The sequence below is a fragment of the Tamandua tetradactyla genome, chromosome 7 (genome assembly GCF_023851605.1).
Source record: "Tamandua tetradactyla isolate mTamTet1 chromosome 7, mTamTet1.pri, whole genome shotgun sequence".
Lineage (NCBI taxonomy): Eukaryota > Metazoa > Chordata > Mammalia > Pilosa > Myrmecophagidae > Tamandua > Tamandua tetradactyla.
In genome coordinates, this window is record NC_135333.1 from 60,846,425 (window position 1) to 60,861,047 (window position 14,623).

A 14,623-nucleotide genomic window follows, 5' to 3' on the forward strand; every position below is an offset into this window, starting at 1 on the left:
CATCTGAGCAACAAAAGAGGCTCTCTTGGGGGTGACTCTTAGGCCTAAATTTTAAGTAGACTTGACCTATCCTTTGTGGGGTTAAGTTTCATATGAACAAACCCCAAGACTGGGGGCTCAGCCTACAGCTTTTGTTGTCCACACTGCATGTGAGAATATCAAGAATTCAGCTTGGGGGCGGGCCACAGTGGCTCAGCAGGCAAGAATGCTTGCCTGCCATGCCAGAGGACCCAGGTTCGATTCCTGGTGCCTGCCCATGCAAAAAAAAAAAAGAATTCAACTTGGGGAAGTTGCATTTCTCCCCATTCTCACCATTCCCTGAAGGGGGCTTTGCAAATACTTTTCCACTCACTGATCGAATCACTCTTTCCCCCTTATTTTTGAAGGACAATTTTGCTGAATATAGAATTGTTGGCTGGCCATTTTTCTCTTTTAGTATCTTAAGTATATCCTCCCACTGTCTTCTCTCCTCCATGGTTTCTGCTGAGAAATCTATGCATAGTCTTTTTGGGCTTCCCTTGTATGTGATGGATTGTTTTTCTCTTACTGCTTTCAAGATTCTCTCTTTCTCTTTGACATTGGATATTCTGATTAGTAAGTTTCTTGGAATATGTCTACTTCGATCTATTCTGTTTGTGATATGCTGCACTTCTTGGATCTGTAGTTTTAAGTCTTTCATAAGAGTTGGGAAATTTTCAGTGATAATTTCCTCCATTAGTTTTTCTCCTCCTTTTCCCTTCTCTTCTCCTTCTGGGACACCCACCCCACATATATTCGTGCACTTCAGGTTGGCATTCAGTTCCCTAAATCCCTGCTCATATTTTTCCGTTCTTTTCCCTATATTTTCTTTTGCTTGTCAGATTTCAGATGTCCCATTCTCCAGTTCACTAATCCTACCTTCTGCCTCTTGAAATCTAACATTGTAGGTTTCCATTGTTTTTTCATCCCTTCTACTGTGCCTTTCATTCCCATAAGTTCTGTGATTAGTCTTTTCAGACTTTCGATTTCTTCTTTTTTGTTCATTCCTTGCCTTCTTTATATCCTCCCTGAATTCATTGATTTGAATTTTGATGAGGTTTTTCCATGTTTGTTCTAACATTGAGAATTAATTGTTTCAACTCGTGTATCTCATTTGAATCATTGGTTTGTTCCTTTGACTGGGCCATTTCTTCAGTTTTCTGAGTATGATTCCTTATTTTTGGCTGGCATCTAGGCATTTAATTTCCTTAATTAGTTTATTCTGGATATTGTTTTCACTTTTTTACCTAGGATTTTCTTGTTGGATGAATTTGTCTATCTGTTCTTTGACATTCAGTTCAGCTTATTCTAGACGTTTAGCTTACATTTTGATTAACAGATAAGAATTTTTCAGTTCTTGTTTTCTAGTTTCTTGCCCTGCCTGTATCATGCCTTTTGTTTTTACCTTAGGAGGGTCTACATAGGTATTATCAGCTGGATTTTCCCATACCAAACTGGCCTCCTATCAGGGGGAAAGAGTCACCTGCGTCAGTTTTCCCTGAAGGTGAGACCGAACAGGTTGAAAGACTTTCCTGTGAAGCCTCTGGACTCTTGTGTTTTTCCTGTCCTTCCTGGTATGTGGCATTTGTCTGTCTGCAGTTCCCACCAGCATAAGGTGATGGTACCTTTAAATTCAATAGAGTCTCCTGGCTGGGGGTGTGTTTGAGACAGGGGAGAGGTTGTAGGCTGGCTTTAAATGCCTAGGTTTTCCAGACCCTGGAGTCTGAATTCTTGAGGGAGGGAATCCACCTGAGCTGGGCCCCACCCGTCTCCTGGGGAAGGCACAGGCTCCAGACAAACACTCAAACAAGCTTAATTCTGTGTATGCCTGGGGCAATTGGAGCCTGAGAAGCCCTGCAGCTGTATCCAAAGAGTATCCAAGCCTAGAAACACAGGCACAGAAAAGAAAAAAAAAATCCCTTTCAGAGCAGGACACAGCCGTTCCTCAGATTTGCCAGTCAAGAGCTTAAGTTGGTACTTTGCTTTGTGTTTCTCCAGGTCCTATGTGCCCCCTCCTTTCTTTCAGGGTGCATACCATTTCAAATATTTTGTGCTGTCCAATCCAAAATAACTTGTTTGTTTTTTTTTTCCTTTTTTTTTCTTTTTCTGTCCCTCTGCCCCCTCTACACTGGGGCAAAAACCAACAACCTCAACTTTTATTGGAGGTTCAGCTGAGCTGAGGGATTATTTTTAGTAGTCAGAATTTGTTAATTAATTCCACAATTGGACCTTGATTGTTCTCATCCCCTGCTGCTTGTAAAGTCTCTTGCCTTTTCCCTGTGGGAAGCAGTCTGTGGGGCAGGGATGCCGGCTGCTGCAGCATGGGAAACTCACAGTTCTGGGTGGGCTCACAGCCAGTCCACCTTGTCCAGACTATGGTATGCTGTGTGTCCAGTCACTGATGTGGCCCCAGTAGTTGTTCTGTACTGTTCTTGGCTATTTACTAGCTGCTCAGGAAGATGAACTAAATCCCACACCTCACAAAGCCGCCATCTTGGCTCCTCTTCTATCCTGCAAATATTTTTTTACTGTTCAAATCACTCTGGGATTTATTGGGGCATCACTCTGGACAAACCTATAAAATCTCATACCCTACTCAAGGTTCCAGGTACTAATGGTATTCAGTTAAACTGTCCACATAAGTTATATTAGGAAATGTACTAGTCAAATTATAAATTTTGGTACTTGATTCCTTTAGTTGCTATATTGAATGAAATTTTTTCCGTAACTGATTTCTCAGCTACGTCATTGCTTATATATAGCAGTGTTACTGATTTTTGCACATTAATTTTATATCCTGCCACCTTGCTGAATTTATTAGCTCAAGTAATTTACTGTAGATTTCTCAGGTTCTTCCAAGTATAGTATCATATCATCTGCAAATAATGAGTTTTACTTCTTCCTTTCCAATTAGGATGCCTTTTATTTCTTTGTCGTACCTGATTGCTCTAGGTAGAACTTCTAGCACAATGTTGAATAATAGTGGTGAGTGTGGGCATCTTGTCTTGTTCCTGCTCTTAGAGGGGAAGCTTCTAGTCTCTCTCCATTGAGTATGATGATGGCTATCAGTTTTTCATATATTCCCTTTATCATATTGAGGTAGTTAGCTTTGATTCCTACCTTTTGGAGTGTTTTTATCAGAAAAGGATGCTGAATTTTGTCAAATGCCTTTTTCAGCATCAGATAAGATGATCGTGTGATTTTTCCCTTTGATTTGTTAATGTGCTGTATTATATTAATCATGTTCTCATGTTGAACCATCCTTACATCCCTGGTATAAACCCCACTTGGTCATGGTGTATAATTCTTTTAATGTGTTGTTGGATTCAATCTGCAAATATTTCATTGAGACTTTTTGCATCTATGTTCATTCGGAGATTGGCCTGTAGTTTTCCTCTCTTATTGCATCTTTACCTAGTTTTGCTATTAAAATGATACTAGTTTCATTAAAAGATTTAGGTAGAGTTCCTTTTTCCTCAATTTTTTGGAAAAGTTTGAGTAGGATTTGCTGTTAGTCCTTTTTAGGGTGTCTGATAAAATTCCCCTGTGAAACCATCTGGCCCTGGGATTTTCTTTTAGGAAAATTTTCGATGATTGATTGTATCTCTTTACTTGCGACTGGTTTGTTGAGGTCTATTTCTTCTTGAGTCAGTGTAGCTTGTTTGTGTGTCTCCAGGAATTTGTCCATTTCATCTAAGTTATCTAGTTGATTAGCATATAGTTGTTCATAGTGTCCCCTTATGATTTCTTTGATTTCTTCAGGGCCTGTGGTATCACACCCCTTCTCATTTCTGATTTTATTTACATCCTCTCCATTTTTTCTTCATCAGTCTTGCTAGTGGCCCATCAATTTTATTGATTTTCTCAAAGAACGAACTTTTGGTTTTATTATTTCTATCTATTGTTCTTTTGTTCTCCCATTCATTTATTTCTGCTTTAATCTTTGTTATTTCTCTTCATCTATTTGCTGTGATGTTCTTTCTCAAGATTCTCCAGGTGTGCTGTTAAGTCCTCGATTTTTGCTCTTTTTTGTTTTTTAATATAGGCATTTAGGTCAATAAATTTCTCTCTTAGCACGGTCTTTGTCACATCCCAGTTCTGATAAGTTGTATTCTCATTTCTCTTCATTTCCAGATAGCTCCTGATTTCTCTAGCAATTTCTTCTTTGATCCACTGGTTGTTTAAGAGTATATTATTTAATCTCCATATATTTGTGAACGTTCTCATTCTTTAGTGGTTATTGAGATCAAGCTTCATCCCATTGTGATCAGAGTATAATAATTTCAATGTTTTTAAATTTATAAAGACCGGTTTTGTGCCCCAGCATATATGAGCTATCCTGGAGAATATTTCATGAATTCTAGAGAAGAATGTATATCCTTTGCTTTGGGGTGCAATGACCTATATATGTCTGTTCTGATTTATCAAGTTACTTAACTTCTTTATTTCCTTGTTGATCTTCTGTCTGGTTGTTCTATATAGAGAAGAGAATGGTGTATTGAAGTCTCCTATTATTATCATTGAAACATCTATTGCTCCCTTCAGTTTTGCCAATGTCTGTCTCATGTGCTTTGCAGCTCCTTCTCAGTGAATTAACCCTTTAATTAGTATATAGTGTCCTTCTTTGTCTTTTATGATGTTTTTACATTTTAAGTCTATTTTGTCTGATATTAATATAGCTACTCCTGCTTTCTTTTGGTTACAGCTTGCATGGAAAATCGTTTTCCATCCTTTCACTTTCAATCTATTTGTATCCTTGTGTCTAAGATGAGTCTCTTGTAAGCAGCATATAGCTGGATTATGTTTCTTAATTCATTCTGCCATTCTATATCTTTTAAATAGTAAATTTAGTCCATTAACATTTCCAGTTATCTCAGGGAAATAACTGAAACATTTCAGTTTCTTGAACAACCATCTTATCTTTTTTATTTTATTTGTCAGATCTATATATTCTTTTCCTTCTTTCTCTTTGTATTTTTTAAATTACCCTTAATGGTCCTCTTCAGTTCTGTGCTGTCCTGCAGACCTCCCTCTCCTGTCTTTTTATTTTTTTTTTTTCAGCCAGCAGAACTCTTTTTAGTATTTTTTTGTAGGGCCAGTCTCTTGTTGACAAATTCTTTCAGGACTTCTTGTCTGTGAAAACTTTAATCTCTCCCTCAGTTTTGACAGACAGTTTGGCTGGGTACAGAATTCTTGGCTGGAAGTCTTTCTCTTTCAAGATCTTAAATATATCATACCACTGCCTTCTCACCTCCAGGGTGCTAATTGAGTAGTCAGAACTCAGTCTTATTTGGTTTCCCTTGCATGTAGTAGATTGTTTTTTTCTTGCTACTTTTTGGATTTATTCTGTTTGGAGTTCTTTGGGCTTCTTTGACTTGTATATTTATGTCCTTTATGAGGGTTGGGAAGTTGTCCCCCATTATATTCTCAACTATACCCTTCCTAGCCCTTTACTCCTCTGTTCTCCTTCAGGGACACCAATGATTCTTATTTTTGTGCGCTTTGTTTTGTCTATCATTTCCCTGAGATCCAATTTAGTTTTTCCCATCTTTTTTGCCATTTGCTGTTTTGAGTTTTCAAAGTCAATTATCCTGTCCTCTATATTACTTATTCTTTCTTTTGTCTCTTCAAATACGGTGTTGTGTGACTCTAGTATGTTTTTTATTTGGTCAACAGAGTCTTTAATCTCTGTGATATCTGCTATTTTTCTATTTGTTCTTTCAAATTCCTCTTTATGATGTTCTACTGACTTCTTGATCTCCTTTATGTCATTTGCTGTCCCCTTATTTTATTAAGTAGGGTTGTATGAACATCTTTGATTAGTTGTTCCAAGTTCTGTGTCTCCTCTGGTGTTTTAATTTGGTTATTAGGCAGGGCTGTATCTGTCTGCACTGTGATGTGCTTAATGATCTTTTGCTGTCCTCATGGCATGTAAATATCTTGATTGATTTACTTGGGAGTTGATTTCTGTCAGTAGTCTAAGGCCTTGTGTTTGCGGGATGGTTGTACAGCAGGGAGCAGGGTACAGGGTGGGAAACTCAGTGCAGTGATTTGTTTCAGGGCAGGTATAAGTACAGATTGGGGATGTTAATGCTAACGCTTGTGAACTTGGGTGCCCAGCAACCAGGGAGGATGTAGCTCTGCGTGTGCACCAGTCTTGGAGGCATAACCCTAGTGTGCACTGGTCTAAGGCATAGGGCCCTTTGTGCCCATGTATAGAGCTGTGACATCAGGTTGGTGTTATGCCTTTGTGGATTGGGGGCAGATGTGACCCAGCGTGCAGGTCAGGACTTTCTCAGAGCTGGGAAGTATGGCTGTGGGCCATGTACATGGGTGGTTCTAGGATTGCTGTAAAGTGCAATCCCCAGAGCTGAATGACATGATTCAGGGCCCATGCATATGCAGGGGCCTAGGAGTGCCGAAACTGATGTGCAGAGCTCAGAGGGGCTGGGGTGAGGCTGCATGACATTACTGGCAGGGGGGCAGTGGTAGCCTGGGTATGGAGGTTAGTGCCACAGCCTTTATGCTCTGGCAACAGCCTGCAGGGAACAGGGGCAGGGAGGTAGTGCTCGGTAGGGTTGCAAGGGAGATGGGTTGGGGTTGTGGGGGGGGCAGGTACATGCACTAGAGGTTGGTGGAGTGGGGGTGCGTGGAATGTGGGGAATGGGAGCAGGTGATGGGGTTCGGGTGCGTGGGGTGTGGGGTGAGTTGCCAGTCATTGGTTCTGCACTGGTGAGGGTAGCACACCCAGAGAACACGGACTGGCTTACTTCCTAGTCCCTGGCTCCTGTCCATGCACTCACACGGACTCTGTGCCAGGCTCCAGCTTTCTGCCTCTCAGTTCCTTGGCCTCTGCAACCAGGGCCACTCTTTGTGGTGCAGAAGGCTCCCCCGCATTAGCTGCACTCCTGAATCACTGCCTCAGTCACTCTCCTGTTCCTTTTGTAACTTTTCTGTGGAGCAGGTTAATTTCAGCTACTGTATTCAGCCATCCTCCCAGAAGTCTTACACATATTTTTTTACTCATCCCTCCATACCCCAGATAAGAGGGGCATCAGACAGAAGGTTTTCACAATCCCACAGTCACATTGTAAAAGTTATATCTTTATACAGTTGTCTTCAAGAATCAAGGCTACTGGAACACAGCTCAACAGTTTCAGGTACTTCCCACCAGCCATTCCAATACACCATAAAGTATAAAGGGATGTCTATGCAAAAGAATGAAAGAAGACCCATCTCTCACACCCTATACAAAAGTTAACTCAAAATGGATCAAAGATCTAAACATTAGGTCTAAGACCATAAAACAGTTAGAGGAAAATGTTGGGAGATATCTTATGGATCTTACAACTGGAGGCGGTTTTATGGACCTTAAACCTAAAGCAAGAGCACTGAAGAAGGAAATAAACAAATGGGAGCTCCTCAAAAGTAAACACTTTTGTGCATCAAAGAACTTCATCAAGAAAGTAGAAAGACAGCCTACACAATAGGAGACAATATTTGGAAATGATATATCAGATAAAGGTCTAGTATCCAGAATTTATAAAGAGATTGTTCATCTCAACAACAAAAAGACAGCTAACCCAATTACAAAATGGGAAAAAGACTTGAACAGACACCTATCAGAAGAGGAAATACAAATGGCCAAAAGGCACATGAAGAGATGCTCAATGTCCCTGGCCATTAGAGAAATGCAAATCAAAACCACAATGAGATATCATCTCACACCCACCAGAATGGCCATTATCAACAAAACAGAAAATGACAAAGTGCTGGAGAGGATGCGGAGAAAGAGGCACACTTATCCACTGTTGGTGGGAATGTCAAATGGTGCAACCACTGTGGAAGGCAGTTTGGCGGTTCCTCAAAAAGCTGAATATAGAATTGCCATACGACCCAGCAATACCATTGCTAGGTATCTACTCAAAGGACTTAAGGGCAAAGACACAAACGGACATTTGCACACCAATGTTTATAGCAGCGTTATTTACAATTGCAAAGAGATGGAAACAGCCAAAATGTCCATCAACAGACGAGTGGCTAAACAAACTGTGGTATATACATACGATGGAATACTATGCAGCTTTAAGACAGGATAAACTTATGAAGCATGTAATAACATGGATGGACCTAGAGAACATTATGCTGAGTGAGTCTAGCCAAAAACTAAAGGACATATACTGTATGGTCCCACTGATGTGAACAGATATTCGAGAATAAATTTGGAATATGTCATTGGTAACAGAGTCCAGCAGGAGGTAGAAACAGGGTAAGATAATGGGCAATTGGAGTTGAAGGGATACAGACGGTGTAACAGGACTAGATACAAAAACTCAAAAATGGACAGCACAATAATACCTAATTGTAAAGTAATCATGTTAAAACACTGAATGAAGCTGCATCTGAGCTATAGGTTTTTGTTTTGTTTTGATTTTACTATTATTACTTTTATTTTTTTCTCTATATTAATATTCTATATCTTTTTCGGTTATGTTGCTAGTTCTTCTAAACCGATGCAAATGTACTAAGAAATGATGATCATGCATCTATGTGAGGATGTTAAGAATTACTGATTGCATATGTAGAATGGTATGATTTCTAAATGTTGGGTTAATTTCTTTTTTTCCGTTAATTAAAAAAAAAAAGAGAGAGAGAAGGGGTAATTGGAGCTGAAGGGATACAGACTGTACAACGGGACTGGATATAAAAACTCAGAAATGGACAGCACAATACTACCCAATTGTAATGCAATTACGTTAAAACACTGAATGAAGCTGCATTTGAGGTATAGGTTTTTGTTTTGTTTTGTTTTGTTTTTCTCTTTCTATTATTGTTTTAATTCTTATTCTGTTGTCTTTTTATTTCTTTTTCTAAATTGATGCAAATGTACTAAGAAATGATGAATATGCAACTATGTGATGTTATTAAGAATTACTGATTGTACATGTAGAATGGAATGATTTCTAATTGTTTTGTTAATTCTTTTTTTAATTAATAAAAAAAAAAGTATAAAGGGATGTCTATATAATGCGTAAGAATAACCTACAGGATAATCTCTTGAGTTTGTTCAAAATCTCTCAGCCATTGAAATTTCATTTTATCTCATTTCTCTCTTCTCCCTTTTTGTTAAGAAGTCTTTCTCAATCCCATGATGCTGAGTCAGGCTCATTCCAGGAGTTCTGTCCCATGCTACAAGGGAGATTTACACTCCTGGGAGTTGGGCCAGGACCAGCCTCACAATGGGTTCTGAGTTGACTATTCCGATGTGTGGATAACTCTCCCCCCACCCCCACTCTTTGTAGGATCTACTAAATGAAGCAAAGCAGAGACTCGGCAAGGTGGGAAAAGATACAACCAGGTACCAAGTGCTGCTGGATGGACTGGTCCTCCAGGTACCCTCATAGGCCATAGTTCTTAGAAAATTTACAAGCTGTATTATAGACTGATTGTTTATTTTTTTTAAATCTTAACTTTTTTCCTTTTCTTCTTTATGTATAATAGAGAGAAGTGTGCTACAGAGGTGGGTGGTAATGTCTTATCTGATAAGACTTCCAGTCTGTTTTAATTCTTTAAAATTAAAGTGTCAAATTTGCTTGCAACCTCCAACTTTAAACTTCTCTAATTTGAGTTCACCATAAATATATCCTTTAGATACTGGAAATATGGCTTTATACATTTTAATCGTTTACTGTTTTGCTGTGAATCTATATTTTACTTGTATTGATTACAATAGCATTTGTCCTCAGGCTCCCAGATGAATTTTGTCTCTACCAACAGAGCATTGGATGCATATATGTGATTTGTGTGTTCATAATGTCTATGCTATCCTTTCCGGAACTTGCCAGGGGACATTTTTTCCAAACTAGATGAAAAAAACCATAAAAGCATCTTATTTTGCAGTTGTTTTTATCTTATTAAAGTTTGCATTTCCTGCTAATTGTGTCAGATTGTATTTTAATAGGGCTTGTACCAGTTGCTGGAGCCCCGAATGATTATTCGTTGCAGGAAACAGGATTTCCCACTGGTTAAGGTAAAGAGTTTCAAAGAGGTCTATTTCTCTCTCCCTCTCTCTCTCTCTGTAAGATCAAAGCACTAGGCATAACTTGCATACTCTACCAGATGACATCTTAACCACAGAAACTAGAGGAATTATAGCACACTGTGTATGCAAACTCAACCTTCCTTAAGCCTCTAATTGCTTTCCTTAAAGAGGCCTAAGTTGCCATCTGAGCTAGTACCTTCCCTTCCTAGGAATTTTGGAATTCCTTAATCAATCTTCTGAAAATCAAACAATAAAAGTAGCATCAATAGGTATAAAGCAAAGGCTTCTCCATCATAAAGAGGCAGACGACTCTCAGGCCAGCAAAGTTTGGCTCCAACTATGTAAACATATTCTTGTTTGATGTAATTGGTAGCATATCAAACATTGCAGTGTTCCTCCATGTGCTAAGGGAAGAGGTTACCTGGTCTGAGGGCAGGACCTATCTGGCTCTATGGTAGGTACATCCAAGTTGTAGTAATAAATGGATGCTTCAAACTGAAGAAGACTAAGGCTACTACATTTCAAATCATATAGTATGTCATCAAGTTGTGCTTCAGATTAAAACTCTTACATGTAACTTGCTTTAGAGCAGGAATGTGAGAGTTTAGTTCCATTGGTCAGAAGAACATAGGTATTTAGTTATACAGTCTCTAATATAATGAATAAATTACAATTCTGGTCTGTAAATCACTTCCATGACCTTGATTCGTATTTGTGCTGACATTTATGAGCCTGTAAAGCACGGCTAGGCATTATAATGGCGTATTTGCCAAGGTGATGTGATTCTATGCAGACTTTTGTGAGTTGCCATATGGCCTTTTCTAGGCAACAGCTAGGGATTTTGCTGGCTGCCAAGCAAGTGTTGCCTTGAAAGGTCTACTATGTCACCAAGTAGCTCTCTAAAATGGTGCTACAGTAGATTTGAGGAACAGGGAAGAGTTAAATAGATGCTTCCATTTGTTCAAATAGTAATACTGGCAGAGAAAAACATTAAAGTTTCTTCAACTCCTTCCAGAAAATATTTGCATGTACATAAAATTGTTCAAAGACAGAGTCTTCCACTAATTATGTTTTGTCATTCCAATTGCAGTGTGGCAGTAAAAACCTATTGCCATATCTAGTCTAGTACATGAAATAGGGGTATGCTTGCTTATATACTTAGGCTGATGATTTTTTGGAATTTGTGCCATAGTTTCTACAAAAACTTCTTGTTCTCTATTTTTCTAGGCTGCAGTGCAGAAAGCAATTCCTATGTACAAAATTGCCACCAAAAAAGATGTTGATGTCCAAATTGATCAGGAGGCCTACTTGCCGGAGGATATGTAAGGAACAGTCTTGCTTTTTACACCTTGCACCTCCAACTGGGAGATAGGCCATTTTTAAGATTTCCTCCAAAGATAAGAGTGTGGTTGCTGCCTTCAGTATTCTTCAGTTGTAAAAGTCTAGCTTATGGTCACTCAGTTCATCCTTCAGAGGCAGCTCTATTTCTGTATCCAGGATTGAAGCTAACTCCAGGTCTCTGCATTGGGACACTACTTCTAAGTTGTTATCAAAAACAAGAAGAGTAGTCATTCTGAACCAATAATTAGGTTGACTGGAGACAGAATTGCAAGTACCAGTGCATGGAGCCAGAGTGCTTCAAAGTATATAAGGCTAATACACCGAAGAGAAAAATAGACACCTCTACCATAATAGTTGGACCATTCAATTCCCATTCTCATCAATAGATAGAACATCTAGACAGAGGATCAAAAAAGAAACAGAGGATTTGAATAATATGATAAATGAACTAGAATTAACAGCATTTTAGAACATTATACCCCACAACAGCAGGATACACCTTTTTCTCAAGTGCTCATGGATCATTCTTAAGGATAGACCATATGCTGGGTCACAAAAGCAAGTCTCAATAAATTTAAAAAGATTGCACTCATACAAAACACTTTGGATCATAATGGAATGAAGCTGGAAATCAATAACAGGCTGAGGGCCAGAAAATTCACAAATATGTGGAGACTAAAAAACACACTATTAAACAACCAGTGGATCAAGGAAGAAATTACAAGATAAATCAATGAATATCTCAAGGCAAAAGAAAATGAAAACACAACATATCAAAATTTATGGGATGCAGCAAAGGCAGTGCTAAGAGGGAAATGTATTGCCTTAAATGCCAATATTAAAAAAGAAGAAAAAGGAAAAATCGAGGAATTAAATGTTCTCTTGGAAAAATTAGAGAAAGACCAGCAAACTAACCCCAAAGCAAACAAAAGGAAAGAAATAACAAAGATTAGGGCAGAAATAAATGAAATTAAGAACATGAAAAGTATTAAGAAAATCAACAAATTCAGAAGTTGGTTGTTTGAGAAAATCAATAAAATCAATGGACCCTTAGGTAGGTTGACAAATACTGTAAGGTCTCACTAATATGAACTAACATTAATGAGTGAACTTTGAGAGTTGAAGTTAAGAACAGAGGTTATCAGGAGTTAGAAAGAGGGTAGAGATTGGGCAATTAATACTCAAGGAATACAGATTGTGCAATAGGACTGATTGTAAGAATTCAGAAACGGATAGCACAATACCACGTGGTTGCAATATAAATACAGATAGAGGATAAATGCTGAGACAGTATAATTTGGGAATGCCTAGAGTGAACAGTGGTGCTAATTAAATGTACAAATAAAAAAACATTTTTTGCAAGAGGGAGAACAAAATGAATGTCAGCATTGCGGGGTATTGAAAATGGATAGTATGTAGGAAAAAGTATAATCAGTGCAAGCTAGGGTCTGTAGTCAATAGTATCATCGTAATATGCTTCCACTGAATATAATAAAGGCATTATGCCAAAACTAAATGTCAACAGGTAGGGGGGTCATGGGGGAGGGGTATGGATTTTTTGTGAAAGAAAAGGAAGTATCTCATAGATCATGTGACAAAGGCATGTTGGATTGTATGATGTGTGAATAAAACTGTTTAAAAATGAACAGAGAGAAATAACTGCTAGAGAAAAGGTGGAGAAAGAGATGTACCTATTCACTGTTGGTAGGGAAACTGAGAGGTGCAGCCCCTTGGAGGACAGTGTGAGAGGCTAGGGGTGGGGTAGCCATATGATCCTGGAACCCCGTTGTTCAGTATATACCTGGAGGAACTGAGCGTGGAGACAGGAATGAGATTTGCACACTGGTGTTTATGGCGGCAGTGTTCAGAGATTCACATTGGATAGAGGTGGCCTAAGTGAACAACTGAGAAATGGATGGGAGAACTGTGATGTATACATACCATGGACTACTGAGCAGCTGCAAGAAGGAATGAAGTTATGATGCATGCAAGTAGGTGAATGAAGTTTAAGGACTATATATTGAATGAAGTGTCATGAACAAAAAGAGTAGCATCATGACTCAATCATATGGACTAACTATAATATAAAAACTCAGTGAACTGAAGTCAAGAGCATGGGTTATCAGGTTGGGACCTATTGTAAAGGATCCTAGATTTGTAAACTTATAGCAGTCACATATATTCAGGAGATGTAACTAAATTCTTGATACTGAACTGTTTGTATATAACTTCATCTTTCCCAGAAACTTCAGGTATTTATTTGACACCTGAGATTCAAGAGTTAAGAGCTCTGAAACTATAAAAGTCAACAGTACCCCACACAGGAACTATTTATAGAGTTGAAAAAGGGATTACACTTCAAATAGATACATGAATGATCTGGAAACAACTAACGTAAGTCAGAATACAGGGTAAAGGATGATATCATCCATATTTTAAAACTTCAACTTTTTTTTTTTTTTTTTTTTTTTTTTTTTTTTAATAGGAAAGACAGAGAGAAGGAAGGAAGGATAGAAGGAAGGAAGGAAGGAAGAAAGGGAAACATTTTTAAACATTTTCTTGTTTTATTGTATTCTGTTTCTCCGTTTTTGTTACATGGGCTGGGGCCGGGAATCGAACCGAGGTCCTCCGGCATAGCAGGCAAGCACTTTGCCCGCTGAGCCACCGCGGCCCGCCCTAAAACTTCAACTTTTTTGTTCGATCAAAAGGAGAGATGTTTATTTGGTACAAAATTTGTATTTTGGGTAGTGCATTACCTACTTTAACTTGTATGTTCAGTTTAGTAGAACTACCGTAAATACATGGAATTTTGAGTAGGGTATGAGATTTTGTTGGCTTGTCCAGGTTAATGCCTGATATATCCCAGAGTAATTTGAGCAATGAATAAAGAAGTATTTGCAAAGTCCCCTTGGGGTACTGGAGAGAAAGGAGGAAATATACACCTTCCCCATTTGGAGAATTTCTGATATTCTCGCAAGCAGTGGGACAACCAAATCATATAGGCTGAGCCGTCGATCTTGGGGTTTGCCCCTATGAAACTTATCCCTTCAAAGGATAGGCTAAGCCTAACTTAAAATTAGGCCTAAGAGTCACCCCCATTTGGGTCTGAAGCCAGGAAACCTCAGCCAGGAGAGTGGACCCACCCATATACATGGAGAGGATGAGTTTGCCCTGAGGGCAGAGGATGAGTCTCCCATCTCCTTACAGTGGAAGAATTGTGCT

The 14,623-nt window shown here is 38.8% G+C and overlaps 1 protein-coding gene across 2 annotated transcripts in view; it reads left to right on the forward strand.

The window, feature by feature from the left end:
• The window catches only part of ATP6V1E1 (ATPase H+ transporting V1 subunit E1), a 51,314-nt gene that overhangs the window by 32,258 nt on the left and 4,433 nt on the right, over positions 1-14,623 (forward strand). For both annotated transcript variants that reach the window (XM_077169580.1, XM_077169581.1), the window contains exons 5-7: positions 9,321-9,410; positions 9,980-10,048; positions 11,288-11,382. In XM_077169580.1, the coding sequence (XP_077025695.1) occupies positions 9,321-9,410; positions 9,980-10,048; positions 11,288-11,382 (254 nt within the window). The remainder of the gene's footprint in view (positions 1-9,320; positions 9,411-9,979; positions 10,049-11,287; positions 11,383-14,623) is intronic.